At 33.4% G+C, this 22,712-nt stretch overlaps 1 protein-coding gene across 2 annotated transcripts; it reads left to right on the top strand.

The window, feature by feature from the left end:
- Window positions 1-4,119: 4,119 nt before the first annotated feature.
- On the top strand, window positions 4,120-22,685 carry LOC143444322 (EF-hand domain-containing protein 1-like). 2 transcript variants are annotated; one of them, XM_076943526.1, is made up of 12 exons: window positions 4,120-4,265; window positions 6,250-6,340; window positions 8,341-8,562; window positions 8,831-8,980; window positions 11,660-11,797; window positions 13,006-13,155; window positions 13,234-13,426; window positions 13,956-14,097; window positions 14,175-14,253; window positions 21,792-21,932; window positions 22,094-22,307; window positions 22,380-22,685. In XM_076943526.1, the coding sequence occupies exons 3-12, from the start codon at window positions 8,428-8,430 to the stop codon at window positions 22,505-22,507; spliced, it is 1,470 nt and encodes a 489-aa protein (XP_076799641.1). In that variant the 5' UTR covers window positions 4,120-4,265; window positions 6,250-6,340; window positions 8,341-8,427; the 3' UTR covers window positions 22,508-22,685. The 2 variants fall into 2 exon arrangements, with proteins under 2 accessions (XP_076799641.1, XP_076799635.1); XM_076943520.1 differs by lacking the exons at window positions 4,120-4,265; window positions 6,250-6,340 and adding an exon at window positions 6,849-7,017.
- The last annotated feature ends 27 nt before the right edge of the window (window positions 22,686-22,712 follow it).

Here is a 22,712-nt window from a genome sequence, read left to right as displayed (position 1 = left end):
TACTGTGACAAAAAATGGATGTTACGATTTTTCTGTCGTGTTTGTCATATGGTTTACTATAGAGTCACCGTACTTGAGCAAATTTAGATGCATTCCCATTGTTTGTTTTAAAATCTAATCTGAAGGATGTCTGTTGTATTCATCCGCAAAAACTAAAATTGTATAAACAAGATTAGGTACCATTGTGGAGCCAAATAGTAACCCCTGCCAAATATTGACCCCTTTGTGGCGTAACAAATTCATTGCCTTGTAAAGGATTTGACTCAACAGCAAACATGCGTCTGCGCTTTTTGGTAAGTTTGGTTATCCTGCCCTCGGTTATCTTAGCACAGGGATGTCCAACCCGTGGCCCCCGCGGTATTTTTCGAAATGACTTATATTATCAACTGAATCTCCTACGTAATTTATGGTGAACTTACATTCCGAGAAATTGGCATTTATTGTTTGATTTTTTGTCTATTTCTCTATACTATAGATAGTAAAGCAATAGATAGTAGAGAGAATAGAGTAATAGGTAGATAACATGCTACAGTCTCTAGTGCAAGGGTGCACAACTGTTCAAGTTAATTTTATTAATAATTAAGACAATTTATTTAATAAGTTAATAATCAAGACAATTTATTTCTAAGATTAGAATTTTGGTGTGAGGGTTTTAATTAGAAATTAGCAGTAAACACTCAAGTGGCCCGCGTAATCATTCGTAAATCGCATGTCACCCTTTTGCCAAAAAGGTTGGACACCCCTGTCTTAGCATATTACAGTAAAAGAAAAAGGAAGTGAAAGTATATATCAGTTCTGTGAGTGGTATTCAGTGGCTGAATAGTATGATACTTTTGCGAATGCATGTGTTGCATACTGGCAAACAAAATACCACACACAGGCAGGGTTACCATTCTGTGCTTATTTCTAAGATTTGTGCTTTTTTTCAAGTGCAATGTCTTAGAAAAGATTAATTTGCTTAGTTCTAAGAAACGTGCTGTGGTATAACTCGACGCGAAGAGACATTTCAAAAAGCGCCCGTGTACCTCCTTGTCTTAAATTGATTGACTTGAAATACGAAGTTTGAAAAAGGGAAAAATGAAAAGAATTCTTGACAAATAAACGCAATGTCCTGCCACTTCCTAGTGGACAGAGAGAGAGAGTGCGAGTTTATTTCACCGCTCAGAAAAAACTAAAAAGTATCATAACATAATTGGTTGGTGTGGGGCAGCGAAAACACCTCACGGTGATCTGCCCCGGATTCTATTGCAAAACAACTAAATTACATCGGATAGAAAAAATTGAAACTCAATTAATTACAACAACACTGCAAAACAAAACAGAGGCACACTACAGAACCAACAGCAGAACAAAATAAATCAACAACAATATGATGCAAAAGAAATCAATGGTGGTCGGACGATTCAACCCCGGACCATTCAACCCACGGACATTGCAACCCACGGTGCTTTCAACCCACGGACGGTTCAACCCACGGACCTTTCAACCCACGGACGTTTCAACACTTTCAACCCCGGACAATTCAACCCATACACGGCTCAGCCCACGGACGATTCAAACCATGGACGATTCAACCCGCGAACTGACTGACAAACAGAGTATTCTTGTGGCAGTGTGGACTTGTAGCCAGTAGTATAGGTGTATTATATTGCGGCCGAGGTCTTTAGGCAACTTTTCTGTGAAGGGCTCTCATTTGGAAAATTTCCCTTTAAGAACAATCTCTTTGTTTACGATGATTTAGTGGACTTGCTGATCTTTTCTATTGTGCTCGTATTAATTTAGTTTTAAATAATTATTTTTGTAGTAACTGTTGTTTTGAATATGGATGTTTCGTAATAAAGCGACTGCAGATCAAACTGATCTGATATCGTTACCCTTAATTATTTTGTAAAAACACGATTGTGGCTGAACCGTGTTAACCCATTATATAGTAAAATAAAATAGGCCTAAAATTCGTGAAAATATAATTAGACTACCTTAGCAATATCGTTATTGCAATAGCAGTCGTATAGCTTGCAGTGTTTTTGTGATCCCGTTATAAACAGCTCTCGTTTTCTATTTATTGTTACAAATATTATCTGCTAGTTTTTATAGTTATTTTCCGGCAATTTGTCCAACTTTAAACCACTTTCTGTAACAATTTTGCCATGTAGCGGCCTGGCTGGCATTTTTAATACCATTACATCATTTCTTGCAAATATGTTTTCTAATTATTGTTTAAAGTTTATGAATTTATTTTTGAGCAAACACTTCAACTGTCATTTGATATTCGGAAACTTGCTCTGAATAGCTTCGTGTGAACACTCGTTTTAGGACATTCCTAGGTTATTTTCCAGCATCTGTGCTGATAAGAAATCTTTATTAGAAATGCCTGTTTCTAAACTTTAACACACTGACTATTTATCTGTGTCTCAATATGTCAGCTTTAACTACACATATCTTACAATTACATTGTCAAAATATTGTTTTGTCCGTTACAGCTGCAAAGACTCAAAGAGCCTTTCTTGTCGAACATTTTAACACCCATCGCTTTCACGTTTTATGAGCTCGCACTTCTACCTGCGAGCAGAGATAGTTGAGAGAACCATCGAGATAAATAGAGTTAACTGCGTGAATCAGCAAAATCAACAGAAAAGCTGTCCGACCAAGTCATGGTGATTGCAACTTATGTAGGCCTATTAGACATTTATAAGCAGTAGTATTACTTATGTTCTTGGTTATTTATAATATTGAGAAAATGTACAAAACCTACAACAAAAACCTTTGTTTGCAAACTATTTCTGTTGTAATATTAAAACCTTACGGCGGACAAGAGGTTTGAGTATTCTAACCGCAGGCAACAATATGAGTCAGATAATTCAACAGGTAAGATAAGCTAAGTCAAAGGCTCTTCAGCCAAAGTTACATAGTTGATCATTGTAAAACATAACTTAGATTGTAGGCCTACAAACTAACCACAACGAAGTAAGCAGAATTAATTATAGCCCACAGAATCCCTCTTTCTGCTATAGGACAAGTTATTGGTTTACTTTCAAAATAATAAATTGACTGGAAAAGGGCAACTTAAATTATTCTCAAAATGTTCTATCTCCTGCTTGAAACTTTTTGCGGGCAGTTTTCATTCTCATCAACAAACGGTTGTTTCTAAGGTTTGACTTTTAATTCACGTATAGGCTTTATTTATTTTTCGCTAAGCAGGCCTACTCTTTACAACACAATTCATAAACTTGTTTTCATTTCAACACAAGATGTGTATTGGTATAGTGGTAAAAGTAGTATCCGCGCCTGATACGGAACTGTGTAAATGTTTTTGTAAACAGGTTGAATCATCGATGGGTTGAATCGTCCGTGGTTTGATTTGTCCTGGTTTGAATGGTCCTAGGTTGAATCGTCCGCGGTTAGAAAGGTCCGTGGGTTGAAAAGTCCGTGGGTTGAATAGTCCGTGGGTTGAATTTTCCGTGGGTAAAATCATTCGTGGGTTGAACCGTCCGTGGGTTGAATTGTCCGTGGGTTGAATCGTCCGTGGGTTGAATCGTTTGTGGGTTGAATCGTCTGTGGGTTGAATCGATCTAGAACCGAAATCAACAACTATACATCCATCGCTCTATTTACAGTTATCTGAATAGCACTTCCCTAGCATAAGACCTCTTCTCAATAATTTTTTTATATTGTTTGGTAATTTATCTCAAAGATTAGGTCCTCGAAATGTTAACTTTTTTACCGTTTACTGTTTTGGTTTGGGGCAAGAATAACTTGTCCTGGGATTATCAAGTATTGAATTTATGTACTATTTCGATTTGGATTACTGTTCGGATTTCAGAAAGGTTGGCGAAAACTACAAGGTAACCTGTGGTTTTTACTATTCCATAAATATAACGAGTTTTGACGTAATATGACGAACTTTTGTATTGAATTCGTTGAAAATAAAAATTACTTTGTTGCTGATGTCTATTTTCTTAACATAGTATTACCTGTGCTGGCCGCCCACACCAAAATAGTCAATAGTAACAGTTGTCATGGTAACAGATTGTCAGGAAAGCTCAATCAATTTTCTAGGCGTTCAGCGCATTTAAGCCTACGTACCGGTACTTCCATTTGTTAAGTATGGGGAATCAATATAGCCATAGGAACCCGCAAATAGCAAAATTGGGTCAATGTTGGTCAAATTGAGGTTCCAGTTTTGTAGGTGACAACCTGCGTTAGGAGCTTGAGGCAACGTTTCTCAACCAGACTTTTTCGGACTTAAAATCTTAAAACAATAACAGGTAGAGCAGTTTTTTTCAAAATGTGCACATTTTGTTGCAGATTGGATTAATATTAGCGGCCGATAAATCAGTCGAACAAACGCACAATGCGTAATTTCCAGTGTGGTTACAAAATACCATTTGCTCTCTTTATGACATAAATATTTTTTTCTCAAACTGATCGATGCTGACCATATATAGACCAGGGGCGGGCAACTTCTTCAGTCGGCGGGCCTGATATGAAAAAATGAAGTACTTGGCAGGCCGGATTCCTGAATAGATTGGAATGCAGCTTTGTCTTATTAATGTTCATGGTCGAAAATGTTTGCCCACAAATGTATATAGACCCAAACAGAACAAGTAGATTCATGGCCATCTTTCTCAGGTTGGCAAACTTGGACTTATTCAGTGATGCAATACAGAGATTGCGGCAGAATGTGGCCGCAGGCCACATTATCATGTAAGACCGGAAACTGTCTGCGGGCCGCTCAAAATCCCGTCGCGGGCCGTATGTCGCCCGCCCCTGATATAGACCTTTTTCGAGTTACTGACTGGTTGGCAAGATTTTTTCGATCGCTTATACTTAACAATAGAAAATGCCGACCCACTTTGATGCTTTTTTAAAGTACAACCGTTCTGGTCAATGATTTGTAAAGATTTCGTTCAGGTGAGTTGCATATGAATTTCTTTACACGACAAAAAAAATGTGAAAATATATTGCCTAGTTCTTATCTTACAGTGGTTTAAATCCTACCCACTGGACTAGTTTAATATGAAGTCATGTTACGTGGTCAGGGTAGCTTGCGACGTAAGTAAGAGTTTCAAACTCAAATTCCTACGCATTTTACATCGCATTCTTTGCTGACCATGCTTATGGTGACCTTGTAAGGAATTCGTATGCAACTCCCCTGAATTAAATCTTTACAATCCAATGCCCAGAACGTTTGTAATTTAAGAAGAAGAATCAAAGTAGGTCAACAATTTCCTTTGTTAAGTATAGCTAATCGAAAAAATCTTGCCACCCAAAAAAATGGCAGCGGTAACTCGGAAAGGGCCTATTATGCTCTATAGTTATGCTCTTCATACTAAAACAAAATTTTATTTAACAATAACAGTCTTTCCCTTTGAAAATTCATGATTTGATGCTAAATGTTCCAAGGCCTGGATCTTAGCGAGAACTCAGTAATGAAAATTTTGTGTTGGTTGTAAAGTTTTAATTAGATATCATACATTCTTTTTCAGCTTTAACTTCTCACTATCCATCTCAAACTCTGACATGATGTTAAATTTTCGGGTCTGATATACAATTGCACAACCACAGGATGCCTTTGTGTGCTAGATACCAGCTACTCAAATTGTGATTTCATCTGGTTATGCATTTGTATATTAGGCCGAAATTTTCTTAGCGTAATATGTAAATTTTTATAAACCATGGAAAACATGGTGATGTTAAGTAAAACAAATGAATTTTTGTATGTTTTTATTTGTACCTTTCTGGTTATAGCCAATATTTATATTTTGGATTTTCTTGATGTCAGCAACCACACTTTGGCAATAGAGTATAGAAGTGCACCTTGTACAGTATGCCACCACAGTTCTGAGAACTTTGACTATTAACATGTTTGAAAAATGACCCATAATCTTCAAAGTCTGGCACTGTGATAACATATGGTGCCATGTATTTCTATAACCAATGTGCTAATTACTGGTGCCAAGAAAAGCTTTCTCTATATGAAAAGTTTCCTTAATTGTTAGCCTACTTTGAAGATAAAATTTGCTAACCTAACCACCTTTATAACAGCGTTTAACTTTTCATAAATAGCTGATAATTTAATCAAAGTATAAAATACGCTTCTTCAACTAGTAATATTATATATTATGGAATAATATTGTATATATTTATCACAGCACGATATGTTATTTTTTACACAATTCATATCCTCATTGCGACTCTGATTTGAGACAATGATTGACTCAATTTGATATTTAATAATGTTTTTTGCAGATGCCAGAAACTTCATTCGAAGCCTTGGCTGAGCAGCTCACTAAAAAGACTCATTTTCATTGACGTAACCTTTATTTAGCCCTTACCACAGGTGGATTGGTTGCTATAGCCTACTGCTTTTTGTACTGAAAACAATCATGAGTCATTGAGTGCTTTAAAATATCCTGAACTTAATGGTAGATTTTAGGATTTTCAGACATGTAGTTATTATGTCACAGAAAGTAATATGTTATTAATTCTAGAATGACAATTGCCAGATTAGCAGCTTGTGATTTTTTTGTTTGCGGTACTATTGGCATATACAGGATTCCAAGTAGCAATATTTACCAAAAATACCTATTTGATAACAAAAACATGCAAATAAAAAAATATCTTTTTGAAGAGTAATTCAGTTTCAGTTAGGGTCAAATTTTAAAGTTTTCACATATCCAAGAATCATGTTCTTGCAACGGTTGTATCTACTTTCCACAGCTTAAGTATTAAGACTTGTTTGCATAACTTGTAGTAATTGCATCCCTAGTTTATTTTTGTAAAATGAAAATTTAAATATTTATAAATGTGGATTCCATTGCTATGCACATTTTCATAAAAAATATTTTTTTCCTATTTTACTATAGAAAATTTTTAACATAATCTTATGTGCATTGATACTGACTTTGCAAATTGAGGCTGTAGGCATTTGCGTAGCAATTTGTTGTGCATGTGATGGCTACAACAAGAGCTGATGGTTTACCTTTTCTTCCTGGAAATTCCTTCCATGACCCAACTGTATGTAAGATAGGTCATTTGTTGAAGATATTGTTGTAGAATGTTGTTATGGTCTGTTTTAACATAACACTGCTTTTATATATTTTACTTTATTATCTCCTAGTTTTTAACCAATGTCTTGCAACTCGGTTTTGTATTATAGCATTTATAGTATGAGTAAAAATATTAGCCATCAAATGTAAAAATTCTTGAATCATAATTGGTGTTGAGATACAAGCAATTGTTTCAAAAAATTAAGATGATTTTTTGTTATTTCCCCCTTTTTTATGCTACGATTTGATTGTTATAGTAACCGTTTGTAACGCATCCGGGTTACCTAATGGTAATATAAGAGCTCTTTGTTTAATAGAAAACTGGATTGATCCTTGCTGCTAAAATATACTGTTGCAGAATATATATTACTGCCAAGTTGTTAACAATGGAATGTTGTGACAACACAACAAGCAACACTATGAACAAAAAAATTAATTTGGATAAAGACATGGGAAAATAACAGCAAGCATAACTTTAAACAGTATTTGCGATGCAATTGTTTGAACTGTGACAGCTACTTGGTAATATTAGTCACCAATTCTTTTGAAGAACTTTGAAAACTTGGTTTACTTCAAAAAAAGTTATATATAAACAAGGAAAAACCATATTAAGAGAAAAAAGCTTTTATTGATTACTTGTTACCAAGGTTGTAACCAATTCATTTTTTTCTGAGTCGAGTCGATTTAAGTTGTGATTTTAGTCAATTTGAGTCAGTTTTAACTGTGAATCCAGTAAAGGTCAAGTCAATGCCTTTAACGTAAAAACTATTTTGAGATCTTATTACGCATTGCATTAAATTGGTTAACTGTCATTAAACTGGTTAACTAATTGGTTAACATAACTATCTACAAATTAGTATCTTGATACTTTTTACAGAGATTTGTAACTTTTTTTTGAAAAATATTCCTTTTTGTTACCTAAAGTCTTCTTTTCTTCATATTGTCATAATGTGACTCAAGTCAAATTGAGTTTTTTAGGATCTTTGACTCGAGTCATTACAGCACTGTCCGTTACATATCTTATTCTGCAAAATGAGTACTGTGTGATAATTTCTTATACCATAACGTTTTGAATTAAAATTAAAAGCCATTGTTCCGTTTGAGACATGTGTGTTTTGCTAAAAAGCTACCTTGTGTCGTTTATTCTATGATGATAAATTTAAACATATGGTAAAATTAAATTGTCATGCTTGTTTCTTTATATTTGCCAACAATTTGCTCAACATATATACTTCAGCATGCAAATAGTTTTTCTTTTAAAATGAATAACTACATAAAACTTATGTTGCAGAAAACACGTTATCATGTCAGCAACACTCTGAAGTTTAAGAATGGCTATGCTCAACAACATTCACCTGTGGTTGGACTTGGTGGTGATATGTTGACTGCTAATCAGTTATCTGAGTCTGATCTTGATGAATTAGCCAACAAAATGCCAACCTTGACTTATGGACAAGCAAAACAATCACCACCTGAAACGTTTGTTCCAGCACATCTTGCCTTTGATAAAAAAGTATTATATGTTATGAGATTTGTTATCTGAAGTATATCTGAAAATTGTGAAAGTCTCTTCATGGGACCAGATAAAATATATTTTTTGTCTCTGCCTTTTTAAGTAGATAAGCTCGTATATAGGGAGTTTTTCTGATGATTTATGATGTTCTATTGCATGTCATGTAATAAAAACTGCTTCTATAAAAAGGCTACAGCCAAATCTGCATAATTTTAAGTTTTTTTTGTATTTAATTATCTTTTTCGATATGAGTTCTTTTTTGTGTTAGGTCTTGAAGTTTTATGGGTACTTTAAAGAAACAGTGCATGAATCCCCTCAAGAGTTTTATCGTGTTCGACCAGTGGAAGTATTTTATTATTTGGAAGATGATAGCATCTCCGTCGTTGAGCCTCATGTTGAAAATTCAGGAATGCCTCAGGTAGTGTAGCAATATTTTTGGACCATAAATTCCCTTTATAATGTAATTTATCGGACTTTATTAGAGATCACAGTAGGCTAGGAAACAACAGTTACATATTGTAGAAATCATTACAGTAATTTTTCAAAAAACACTAAAATTCGTAGTCAAATTTAAAACTTTCATTCTTAAAAAATAATTAGTTGCAAAAATTTCAACTCAAGTAAGTGCACAGCAACTTTGTTAGGTGAAGTTAATTGTCCAGTGGTTCCCTACCTTTTTTCAAAGCAACCCAAGTTTGAAGAAAATATGAAACTGGTACTATCTTGCGACCCAACCATATTCATACATATAAAATGCCATGTATTGAAATCTTTTATTAAAACACTTCATAATCACACTAATGAGAATACTATGCTTGTTTGCCGTCAGTGAGTTTCTGAAATCGTGGTGTTACTTTACTTAAGTACAGCCAAAGGTCAGCTTCAACTTCTAACCGATTTCGATGCTTTGTTTTCAATACACACATTGCACTAAAGCCAGTCTCACAAAGCCAGGTTGTCGCAAATGGATTCAGTTTTTGAATTACAAACTTTGAAATAGTCAGATACACTTTGTTCATGGAAGCCCAAAAGTGAATATTTGCAGAATCTTTTGGGTATTTGTTTTGAAGGACCCAAAAGTAATACGATTTGTTTCTTCTGCAGTCATGTTTTGCAGTCTTTTGGACAAACGGTTACAGGTGTCGGATTATGGTTTGCTTAATATTAACTTCTTTGCCACATTTATAGTATGTTGGTTCAGGGAACATATCATATTCATCTCGAGCCACATAGCTTTTCCAGAGAATGAGTTTTTTGTAGTAAGCAGCAACTCTAGTGGTGTGATTAATTAATGTAAACTAGCGCCTTGCATAGACAAATTCAGTGTTCAGAAAGTCAAATATATCGGAAAAATAAGCAACCTTTGCATTGAAATCTTCTTGACAAAACTTTTTAGCTAATGCAACAATATTCTCTTTCCTCAAGGAAGTCAACAATTTCTTCTCGCAGATCGCAAACACGTTTCAGAACACGACCCCTTGATAGCTATCACACTTCCGTGTACAGCTGCAATGCTTTATGATCAGCATCCATTTTGGCGCCCAAAGACGAAAATAGATGTTGATTTAACGGTCTTGCTTTAATCAAATTCACACATTTTACAACAAACTTTAACACTTCGTGCCTGTTCTTGCGATCAATTTTTTGCAGCAAGGGCTATTCTGTGGAGAAAAGAGTGTGTTCATTCAGCACTTGGTGCTTGTTCTTTGATTCGTTTTACTACTTCAGACTTGAAGTCAGTACATGCTGCTGCAACCTCGGTGCAAATTCCAGCACATTTTTTCCAAGAAATGGAGTACACTGTAAAGAAAGTATTCTGACATTAAAAAAGTATCCTTACCCTTCGTGTGCAATTTTAATGCTTTACAAAATAACAAATCTTTTGATACATCTGCATTGTAGATGTAGCGAATAACGACAGAAAGCTGAGGCAGATGAGCAATATCTGTGGATTTATCCAATTGAATGGAATAAATTGGAGACTCTTTCACTTGAGATAGAATCTGTTTTAGAACATCATCAGACATGTCTACTATGTGTCTTTTCCATGTGTTATTTGACAAAGAGACTGCATTCAATTTTTTACTTTCTTTCTCACCAATCATTATTTTAGCAAATTTTTTCATAGCTGACATTAGCAAATCCTCGCCAATTGTATGAGCTTTTTTCAGCTTTGCAATTTCGTAGGAAGCAACGTATGAAGAGTAGACAGCTAATTTATTTTCTGCTGTGAATGCTGGCATAACATTTTTCTGTCCTTGAATTGATTTCAACTTGCACTCAAAAAATTCAGCAGACTTGTTAACACAATTTGGATGATTTTTTCTGAGTGGCGTTGCAACTTGTTTTTCTTCAAGGACTCTGCAGAGAGACTTTCAAATATACCATACATTTCGGTTTGGTTTTAATTCAGTAACACCAAGTTTAAGAAAACCTTCATTTTATGATCGTTTTGCCATCGTCCTTTCAATCTAAAATCAAGCAAGTAAAAGGTCTGCCTGCTGGAAAATACTTGCAGTTTAACTTTCAATAACGTTTTCAACTGTGCGTTATTGCCCTGATCTGTCTTATATGAAATCACTCTGCAATCTCCACGTGCTTAAAACTTCTTCACTGCGAGACTTTTTTGTTGAACAAAATGTAAGTTTGAGGTAATAATGTGTAATAAATATAATAATGCGACGTATGACACACGTCACTCTCACCATCTTTCCTCGATAAGACGCCAATGTACTTATTTTTACAATTATATGTGTTTTTTTAACTCCATAAGCTTCGAAAGGCCTTTTCTATTTTGGTTTTATTGCTTTGGAAATATTTACAAAAACAAGCGACCCAGAAGAATTATTAACTTTGGATCACGACTCACACATTGGGAAACACTGAGCTAGTCAATGTGTATCACTTCAAGCACAGTGCATGTAGCCATATCCCATGCCTGAAATGAACTTGTTTGGTGCTGTCTAAAGCACAAACTATGTATATTGTAGTACGTTTATTCACATATATAGTAAGGTAAATCATAGATTGTACGACTTATGTGAATGTTATGCTTATACTGAAGTATTATTAATTTTCAATTTCTTTATCATTTTAGGGTAAGTTGATAAAAAGGCAAAGGCTACCAAAAGATGACCAAGGAAACCACTGGCATTGGAAAGATCTAAATGTTGGCATAAATGCTGTTTTCTATGGAAAATCATTTCGTATCACAAACTGCGACAAATTTACAATGGTTGGTGATATCATGATGCTTCCAACCACAACAGTCATTAAATAGCATTTTACTACCTTATAATTTACTAAAGCTGTTTTTGTACGTTTTTTATGTGTTAATTTAAACAGTTCTTGGGTGGTATTTACATTTGATAATTCTTTGCAAGAGTTTTAGTTAATTCCCATACCATCTCACACTACTTGCTTTTGCCCAACTGGCTGTTTTTTTAATCCAAGTATATCTATTAGCTCAGTTAACTTTCTTTTCTCATTCGACTTTATACCACACAAAACTCTAACCATAGCCCTTTCAGTTCTTCTCAAAATTTCCACCTTGTTTTCTCAAGACAATTTACTTATAACATAACTCACCTCATGCAACTCCCATGTACATAAACTTCCTTTTAACTGTAAAGAATACCTTCTTTCAAACAACAACTCTTCGCGTTCTGTAAATTTTATCCATCTCAGCCTTTCTCTTGCTGTAACCGTCGCCTCACATCCACCACTAGAAATTAACCTATCTAATGGGGAACTGAACTCATTTACGTTATCCATCCCATTACGTAGCTTTTCTGTCGTTTCTACATCTTCACTGACTATCGTTTTACACATCGCACCAACAAATTCCTTTACCAAATTTTTAGTCTCTGTAGTCTGCATTTGCAAGGTTGATTGATTTTTCACTTTCCGATAATCTGAATACCCCGAAACCGACATTTTATGACGAAACAAAGTGGTTCGGATTAAAGAGGTTTGACTATACTCCTCATCACATTCATGTGGATCTACTTTACTCTTCATCACTACTCCACACTAACCATCACCTTCCTTTTTTTGCTGTCATCCTTCATTCCCATGCCCTCAAATGCCTTGTCCCCTTCTTCGAAATTTCTCTCTTAAATCTTCTATATTATCACTAAACACGACCAAATCATTCACATATAGAATTTCCTACCTTAAACCTGCTCTTGCTATTTCTGTGACCACATCCACCACGATTGAAAATACCAATGGTGAAAATGACATCGACAAAAAAATCCTTTGGTCGCTATGATCCAACTCTGATTCCTATCTTCACTCCTTCAGACATATTCTAAGCTGTAACTTGTAACTATACCTCTGGTAAACCTTTCATCCTCAACTCTCAAAGAATTATATTACTTACTAGTTAGCTTTCATGTCATTATGAATATGGCATTTTTACTTGCTGTAAATTTTGTACAGAACTTCATGGAAAGTGAAGGCCTAGTACTCAATGAGCCAGAAACAGTTCCAAAAGATCCTTACACAGACAGTAGAAAGCAACCTTTGCGATCGTACACCACGAGATCGGACTTCGATAAATTGAAAAAATATCTTGAGTTGGACCGAAAGGTAATTGATAACTATCACATAAATTTTTTCATTTTTTATAAGTGCGGTAGACCTGTTTTATCACTGTTTCGGATGCAGGTGCTTCGTTTTTACTGCGTGTGGGATGATCGTGATTCTATGTTTGGAGAAATGCGACCATATGTATTACATTACTTTCTTGTTGATGATACCATTGAAATTCGGGAAGTACAGAAGCCTAATGATGGTCACGATCCATTTCCTGTGCTTTTACGACGACAACGTCTACCGAAAAATCGAAGTGACATTCACTGTAAGCAAAACATACTTTGTTAAAATATCGTTTAAGTGAGAGGCCGCGGTTCACCCATGTCAATAAACTGTATTAAGAACGATCTTTATTGGGCGTTAAATATGGTGTACGTTGAAGTAGATTTATTGATTCTTTTATTGTGTTGCTTCAGAACAGCCAAATCTTGTGATTCTAGTAAGCTTTCAGCTACAAACTGATTACAGCTTAATTGTGCATTAATTGCAATTGTGCCCAACGTTTTGTGATGTTCATGACTTGGTGGTAAAATCCGTTTCCTAATTACGGCAAGACAAGTAAAAAACTAAGCGTATAAACAAATGTGACCGATGGAATATGCCCGTAGACGAGTGAGCTCGAGCAGTGAGAAATCGTCGTCAAGTTTTATTGTTGCAAAGTCCGTGGAGACATATTCTCCCTTTGACAACTGTTTTATAGTTATGTTATTATACAGTACATTAATATTGCTGTATTAGCTGAGAACACTTAGCGAAAGAAGAATGATACATTCTTAATATTTTATGTTTTACAGCTTCGTTCCCAATGATTGTTATGGAACTAACTGACCACGAAGTGAAGGAATGGTTTAATCCACAAGATTTTGCTATTGGAAAAACACTTTTCATTTATGGAAGAAGAGTTCTGATATATGACTGTGACGACTTCACCAAAAAGTAAAGTTAGCAATGGAAATAACAATGAGCTCTCTTTCTATCCCGAGATTTATTATGTTTATTATTTAATTTTATAGTTACTACCGTCAAGTGTTCGGCCAAACAAGTTTTGAACCTATTCCAGTTTCAGGCTTAGCAAGTGAATTACCGAAAATGGTATGTTATTGTACCGTTTGTTTTTCACCATGGATTAGTATATTATATTAATTATGACTCAGACGCATAACTAGCTTGTGGCAACAAAAGAAGCCAAAGAGTTTTTTGCATGAGGCTTAAAAACAAGTATTGTAAATACATTGTTTAAAAACTAAATAAAACTCATTTTCTCCAGGTTCAATCTTATTCAAATATGGGCTGTGCCCTTTGGGTCTCCACATATTTACTGGCCTGCTATGCTTATATAACACTAGTAGTATGCAATATGGAGGTGTTGGCACAATTTAGGATTTTGAGGATTTAAACTGGCCCAGTTTAGAATTTTGAGACCACATGACTTTATAGCAGGGGTGTGCAACCCGCGGCCCGCGGGCCAAATGCGGCCCGGAAAGGAAAAATATGCGGCCCGCGGAGAAGTGACAATTTTGAACGGTGTGCGGCCCACGAAACGAGTTTTAATTTAGTTTAGTCTGCTATGTGCAATCAATTCCAATCCCCTTGCAGTGCTGAATCAAACCTTGGCTGAATGTCTGTGACGCAACAATACCCTAACCGTTAGGGCATTGTTGCGTCACACACAGACGATTAGGGCCTAACGGCTAGCTTGTGCAAAGCAAGAACGCAATTCACAAAGATGTCAATTGCTGAGCAGTTAGTTAATAAAGTCACAAGACCAATAACGAAAGAAACTGTTATTGATTTTGTGCTTTTAACTACGTGTATGTTAATTAAAGGTGTGGCCCGCGGTTTCAACCAGTTGTTGGGATCTGGCCCTCTTGTACAAAAGGTTGCACACCCCTGCTTTATAGGGTTAAGTTAGTTCAAATTAGATCACATGACTTTATGAGGTCAGGGTGCTAGCACAATGTAGGATTTTGATGTAACTTGACTTTTAAGGGATTTATTGTATTTAAAAAATGTTAGAAATCTTACTCAAAGTAAATTGTTACCATAAGAACTTTTCTGAATAATCAATTTTATTTTATCATCTTCTATTGATTTTACCTTTATCACAATTCCATTTTCATCAAATATTTTCACTTTGAGTCTTCCGTATGCTTTTTGTATCCTTTTAATATCTTCTTTTGATAATATATCAAGCGATAGACATCGTATATTTGTGAAGATTATGCAAAATTTTCCACTGTTCCAACATTTTAATCTTTCTGTCGTCGAAGTTTACAGATGGCCTTTAAGAAATTTGCTAAACAATTGCGTTAAAACTGATTCTCAGTCAACCGTAATTTTCTATGACGAGTCACACTTTTCTCTTTCTGATGTGTTTTATCCATATACGGTCCTCAAGTCCAATACTACAGTGTTGGATTTTTGTTTGAACGTTGCCTGAAAAACTGAATGATTCAAAACCGTTTCAAAATCTGAAAAAGGAACCAAGCTATTAAAGGAACTGTCATATTCACTCCATTTTACTAAAGCTAACTTCTTTTTATTATCTTTATGAATTACTTTTTCAATTCTAAACTTATTTTGATTTTTTTTTAACAATCCTTCTTCATAAAATGAACACTTTATCTGTTCATTGTTCCAATCTTTGATTAAGTATGTGAAAGAATTGGTGTTTTGAATTTTAGTTGTAACAAATACTTTTTCTATCCAATTTGGTGTATAACCTTTATCAAATGTTTTTCGCCGATACTTTGATATTCGAACAGTATCACCTATCACCCAAATTTGGTTTTGCTTTTTCTGTTTTTATGTCACCATACAAATTAAAAAAAAACAAAGGATTTGTTTTTCTTTTTGCTTGCTTCTACAGGAGGAATTTTAATAGACCTGTGATAACTCCTATTTTACTCATTCACAATTTCAGGCAACATTTTCAAGTACTGAGTAGAATTCTTCTCTTTGAACTTCTTCCACATTTTAGTCTTAATTATTCGATTCCATTGTTCAACCACGGAACTCTTTTCTTCATTTTCATTTGTACATAATTTAATGTTATGATGTTTTAAAAGTTTATCCAAGTACTTATTATAAAATTCCTTTCCCTTATCAGTCCATAAAAATTTATGGAATCTTTCAACAAATAAGTTCTTAAAAGCATTAGCAACTCTTTCACCTTTTTATCTTTCAATGGAACTATCCAACTAAACTTAGAGAACACATCAATTACCATAAGTAAATATCTATAGCCGTTTGCTAAATCACTGAGTTTAAACCGAAATCAACTGCCCAAATTTCATCAATAAATTTAACAAAAACTCGACACAGTAGAAATTTATTTTTTGCTGGTTTATGTAACTCATTAGCTAGTTCAGTTTCCCATGATGCCTTATCCCATTTTTGCATCCAATTCTAATTTTTATTTCGTTCCAATTGCGGCTTGTACAAGTTTTTTGTCAAATGATTCCCGAATACCTTTTGTGTTGGTTTTAGAAAGATTATCTAACATCTCTTTATCACATTTCAATTTCCCTTTCTTCATATTATTATCTCTGTAACAAATATCCTCTGTAACAAATACCAAATATGAACTTCATTAATCCGCCTTGTTTCTCATTACTGATAAAACTATGCTTTATTATATTAAAACTAGTGCATTAATTTAATTTACTTTATTTATTTAATTTTTACATTTTAGTATCTGTTTACTTCATTTAGTTTTGTAAACTACTTCAGTTCCAGGAACACATTTAGTTTTTCTTCTTTCTTTTACGCAATGTGTTTCCCTCTTGTATGTTATGACATATAATTAGTGAAAAATCTCCCGAAAATCTCAAAAATTTAATAAAGCTTTGTCTGCTTATCTTCCTTTACTTCTTTCCATGATGTAATAAATACAGTAGTGTCCACAAAGAATTGAATTAACGATTTGAATTTGTCAACAATTGTAAATAATGTTTTTGCTTGTAGTTCTCATATACTTTATGATTTTATCAGGAGAAAACAGTGCAAAGTTATCGAAATATTAATTATCCTTAGTATGAATTTTAGAGGTTTCCTTTATTGTACAGCTTCATTAACTTTCCTTGAATAGCTCCAGAATCTGCTGCTAATCCAAGAGTTGATATAACTTTTTTAGCTAGAAACGGTGAAATTCGTTTTTATAAATTTTAATAATTTAGTAAATCACTTAAGAAACCTCCTTGTTTTTGTAATTGTGCTTTACTAAACTTTATTTCAACTCAATGTCCGGCTGCTTTTAATTTTATAATTTCATTAATCTGTTGATTTGTTAAATTAAGTGTTGAAATTTTATTTGACTGAATATTTCTGTATCATAATCTTATCCTTACTTCAGTTTTACATTTGTAAGCATTAACAATTTTTTTCTTTTGATTTTCTGTTAAATTGAGTGAGTATTTGTAATAAATTTTATATTAAACATTATAGAATTAAACCTAAAATTGGAACGTTTTTAAATGGTGAATTTTTACCAAGTAACAAACCTTTTCCAATCATTTGCGATTCATTAAAGCATTGAATTTTACCCCCTTCTCCTTTTACTTGAACCTGGCAGAACTAATCCTTTTGTATTTGTACCAGGTAATGGTAAACCTTTATCGGTCAATCCACTTATCAAATTGGGTAAAATACTACCTGCAAAACATGCTAAAAGAGTTCCTAAAAATCCACCTTGTCTTGAAACTTGTAATTTTGATAATGTTAAAGTAACACCAGAACTTTTTGATTTAGCAGCTTTCACTTGTTTAACTTGAGCGTTGGTTAAACCAAGAAAATTTTGTTCGTGTAATTCATTATTTTCATAAATTTAAGTGTTAATAAAGTTTTCTTTTGAAAAGCATTTTTAATTTTTTCTTTGATTTTAATTTTCTGATATTATTACATTTGTTTTGATATACATTTTATCTTAGGTAAGATAATAATATTCATTTTTCCTAATAGTCCTTTTAACTGAATATATATCTATCAGAAAGCACAACAGCATAAACATAAAAAGTTCTACAAAGCTCTACATGCAATCAGTGTGCCTGAAGCCCACCACCAAGACACATAATTAAATGTGTTAACATATTTTTGAAATGACTTGTTCTATCACGATTACGTTTCACCTAATCAGCAAATACATTCGCTAAATGACACCATCTAAAACACTCATCATCATTATTCTTAGTGTTTATCAAACCTTTCATAGGATTTTTAAGTTCTTTTTTTGTAAATCGATATGACATGATCCCTTTAGAAGTTTAGCACTGTTAAGATAATGAACATCAGTAGAATCAATTAATTATTCACCCTGAACCTTCACTAAGTCAGTTAGAAATTTTTCTATTAATTGATTTGCTGCTTTTGTTATCATGTCATCAATTTCATTCTTTCATTATATACTTCAATTGTTTTACTGTTAAAATTTTTTTGAGAATTTCTATCCATCTTCTTCTTTTATACTTTTACATTTCTTTATCAGTTTTTCTTCTTGTTTTGTTTTTTAAACATCATTTTGAGAGAGATTGATGGTTTCACACCTTTCATTTTCCTAAGGTTTAATCATATTTTATCTCCTACAGTTTTCTTCGTTTAATTTAGCTGTTTTAATGCATACTTTTCATAAATGATGTCAATCTCACAAGATTATAACTTTTCAGAGGTTTTTTGAATAAATTTACTTTAATTGATTTAAAATTGTTTGGATACTTTCAGAAACTTTAAGTTCTTGTGGTGTACAATACAACAATCAGTCAGCAAATGTATTAATATGTTTTCGAGCTTTAGAAGCTAAATTATTGGCTAGTGTTTTTAAAGTTGGGGGATACGAATTATAAGATACTGGGTTCAATGAAGGAGTGTTGATATCTGTAACTGGTTTATCTAAGATGTTTGATTGATTCATCTTTGTATATTATAAGATATTTTATTTTTTAAGTTATTTTTAGACTTTAGAAATAATTGTTCATAATTACTAATATAATTGATAATATCATCTTTATTTGTTTTACTATTTCCCCAAAATACTAGCACTTTTTTATTTTTAAATATTCAATTTCCGCTTACAATTATATTTCAACCATTGTGATAAAAAATAAATATAGATAATGTTATATTTTGGAAAAGTTCCATTATATTGCCAAATTTTAAAATCAGACGGTTTTATTTTTTCACAAATTGAACCATTTGCTTATTGAAATTTTTTTTCAATAAGAAATATAGTTTTTGTATCTTAATTAATAAAACACTCATCTGGATTTTTGCATCCGTGAGCTTTTTTATATTCTCATATATATTTTCATTTTTATGCTGAAATGATTTTGATTGTTTTACATACGTGATTGATTTGGATTATTTAAAAATATGATTATCTTTTTTAATTTCTTTGTCATTTAATACTTTTAATTTATTTGTTAAATCTGTTAATGCTTCATATGACAATCCAGTTTTATTAGTATTTACACCTCCACATTTCCTATTTTTTTAGATTAATCTGTTAATACTTCATTTTTATGAGTATTTTCAAAATTACAGTTTTATTGTCGGCTGGTCTGACATATCTAATCTCTTCTTTTTTATATTGTAAGATATTTTATTTTTTAAGTTGTTTTTATACTTTAAGAAATTATATATATGATAATATAAAACATGAGGAATGAAATTATTATTAAAATTCATGAAGTTTATTGTCATCCAATATACCAAGAACATGCTGGAAGTATGATAATATATTGTTCATGCTATTACACAAGTTCCAACATTGGGTGTTTTAACTGGAGATGCATATTTCAAAATGACTGTTGCTGATGATTAAAATTGTATTTTTGTTCATGATTTCATCTGGGAATGTTTTCATGGATTACTCAATGACAATAAAAAAGTTAAACATATCAACGAAAAATATGATGGTAATAGATTAGAAAGCCTAAAATTATAGGCCTATACATAACCAAAAGCAGGTGATATATCAAATCAAATTACAATAAACATTTCTGGAAATACATTTATAAGTTACGTTTGACACTATGCATTAAGGTAAAAAATTACTTTAAGAAATACTATCTTGCAGATGAGATTCCTAACATTTTTTAAATATCATAATAACCCTTTTTAAAAATTTAAAATTCTATGTGCTAGCACCCACTCAAAAATCACATGACCTCAAATCTTAAATTTTGCTAGCACCCCTTAAAAGTCACGTGACCTAATTTTAACTCACTTAACCTTTTAAAGTCACGTGACCTTAAATTCCTAAATTGTGCTAGCACCCTTTAAAAGTCACGTGACCTAATTTGAACTCATTTAACCATTTAAAGTCACATGACCTAAAAATCCCAAACTGTACCGGTTCAAAACCTTACAATCCCAAATTGTGCCAGCACCCCATATTGCATACTACTAACGCTCAAAAACAATCAATGATTAGGGAAAAACGAAAAGGAACCCCTAAGGGTTGTGCAATTGCAGGGTTTTTACTGCAGTGTTGCTATAAAAGCCAGTTTAGGCGCTTTTGCCTGATTTACAAGAATGCTAAAAAAGGCGAAGTTAAATAATATTCTGCGTTCACACTGTCAAAGGTATGACGACGCATGGTATGAATCGTTTGCTTACCAGTATAATAGATACCAGACAAATAATTAATTAATAAATACTTAAGGTTGTTAAACGTTTTGTCTTCCTTATTCTTGAAATACCTTTTTTGTACAGCATTTTTTCAAGCTTATCATTATTTTTGAATTATCCATTAAATGATTTTTTTGCAAAAAAAGCTACTATAGGCCTATCCGCCCTATCGCATATGTAAACTACAGACCAGATTTAATTGATAGGCTACTGTTAGCTAAGTACTGAAACGTAGTGACGAGTACGTGATAGGTTAAGGTTACTTGACGGCAGTGTAAAACTAGCCTGTAGTTACCGGTGGCGATAACCCCATATGGATACTTTCCGGTACTGGTATTATAGCATATAGGCCTACTGTAACTATAAGTACAGTAGTATTAATCTACTGCTACTCGTACACAACTATACAATCACATGCTGTTAAATCTAAAGAATAAATAAGGAGATAAATCTATCTCAAATGACTATGTGGAATTAATCTTAGTTTGTGAATTATGGTCCTGTTTTATGCAACTACTGTATACATGTTGCTTGCTTCCAGGCTAAAAATATCATTGTTGTTGTTGCAAAATTTACATATCACATGCACCATAATTAAAATGAGTCGAGTGGTTGTAAGCAAACAAAAATATAATGGTCAATATTGTATTTTAACAAGATGCCTCCTTTATAACAAGACACCAAACCTCAAATATCTATCTTCGTGAAGCTTAGCAAACGCTGCAAAATGATTAGCGGGTAAAGTTGACCAAAGCGAACGGATGACGAAGTAAACGCATCCGACCAAAGGCGTAGTTCCGTTTTCTTCGGCAAGTTTCGTCACGCGTCGTGAAAATCGGCCTTAACGATGAAGGGTTAACACGGCCTCCAAACCCAGATAGCGTTTACGTTAACACGAATTGAAACGTTAACTAAAACGAAATGCAAGTGCTATTTTGCACGTTGGACAGTGCTTGTATGACCATTTTTTTCAATTTTGCTATTTCATCAACAAAAATATGTTTTAGAAACTACCTCCTTATAATGGATTTGGATCTCTTGAGGATTCTTTGCAGAACTGTTTGAGTTTAGTACCTCAGCCACCGAAGAAAGACTTCATCAAGATGTTGGAAAATGATCATAAAATACTACGATATGAGGCAATGATGGTAAATGAAACATGCTTATTCCTATTTCTCGAAATCGTTTAATTTAAGAAATAAATATAATTATGTATGCTAAATTCGTTGTTTTTATCACTCATTCTTGTTATGCTTCCTATCCTTGAGTGTGGGGTTTGTTTTGTTTTTAATTTTTATGTAACTTTTAGGAGTCCGAACGTCCAGATGAACGCAACCGCCGTTTCATTATATCGTATCGCTTATCAGATGATATGGTAAGCATCTTTGAACCTCCACAACGCAACTCCGGTATAATTGGAGGAAAGTTTTTAGAGGCAACTCGAATATCAAAACCGAATTCGTCTGTTGAAAATCCTGACTTCTACGGTCCCAGCGACTTTGCGATTGGTGCAACTATTCAAGGTATGTGTTACTCTTCAGCATTTCCTGTAGGCTTTAAATCATTTAATTGATACAAGACATATATTTTTTTAGTTTTTAAGCACCGCTTCACTATCACGAATTGCGATGAATATGTCCTAAAAGTCTTGGAACAAAATTCCGACCAGTACCCGCTGTCCACTATCAATAGCATTCGTGCCGCACATCAGAAAACGCAATGATCTCAGCTAGAATGCATTGAAGTTATACATAAGCCTAATTATTACTTGAATTACAAAACATTGCTTTTTACACGGTTTTGTTGCATAAATGATTGTTATCCATATACTGTTGTACTTACTGTGTAAAGATAATTTGTATATAGGCCTAAACTCAAATTACAATTGCTGTGTACGTTTTATGTTTCTGTATAGATTTAATTGTAGT

The sequence above is a fragment of the Clavelina lepadiformis genome, chromosome 1, assembly GCF_947623445.1.
Source record: "Clavelina lepadiformis chromosome 1, kaClaLepa1.1, whole genome shotgun sequence".
Classification (NCBI taxonomy): Eukaryota; Metazoa; Chordata; class Ascidiacea; order Aplousobranchia; family Clavelinidae; genus Clavelina; species Clavelina lepadiformis.
This window is presented reverse-complemented; position numbering and strand designations above follow the sequence as displayed.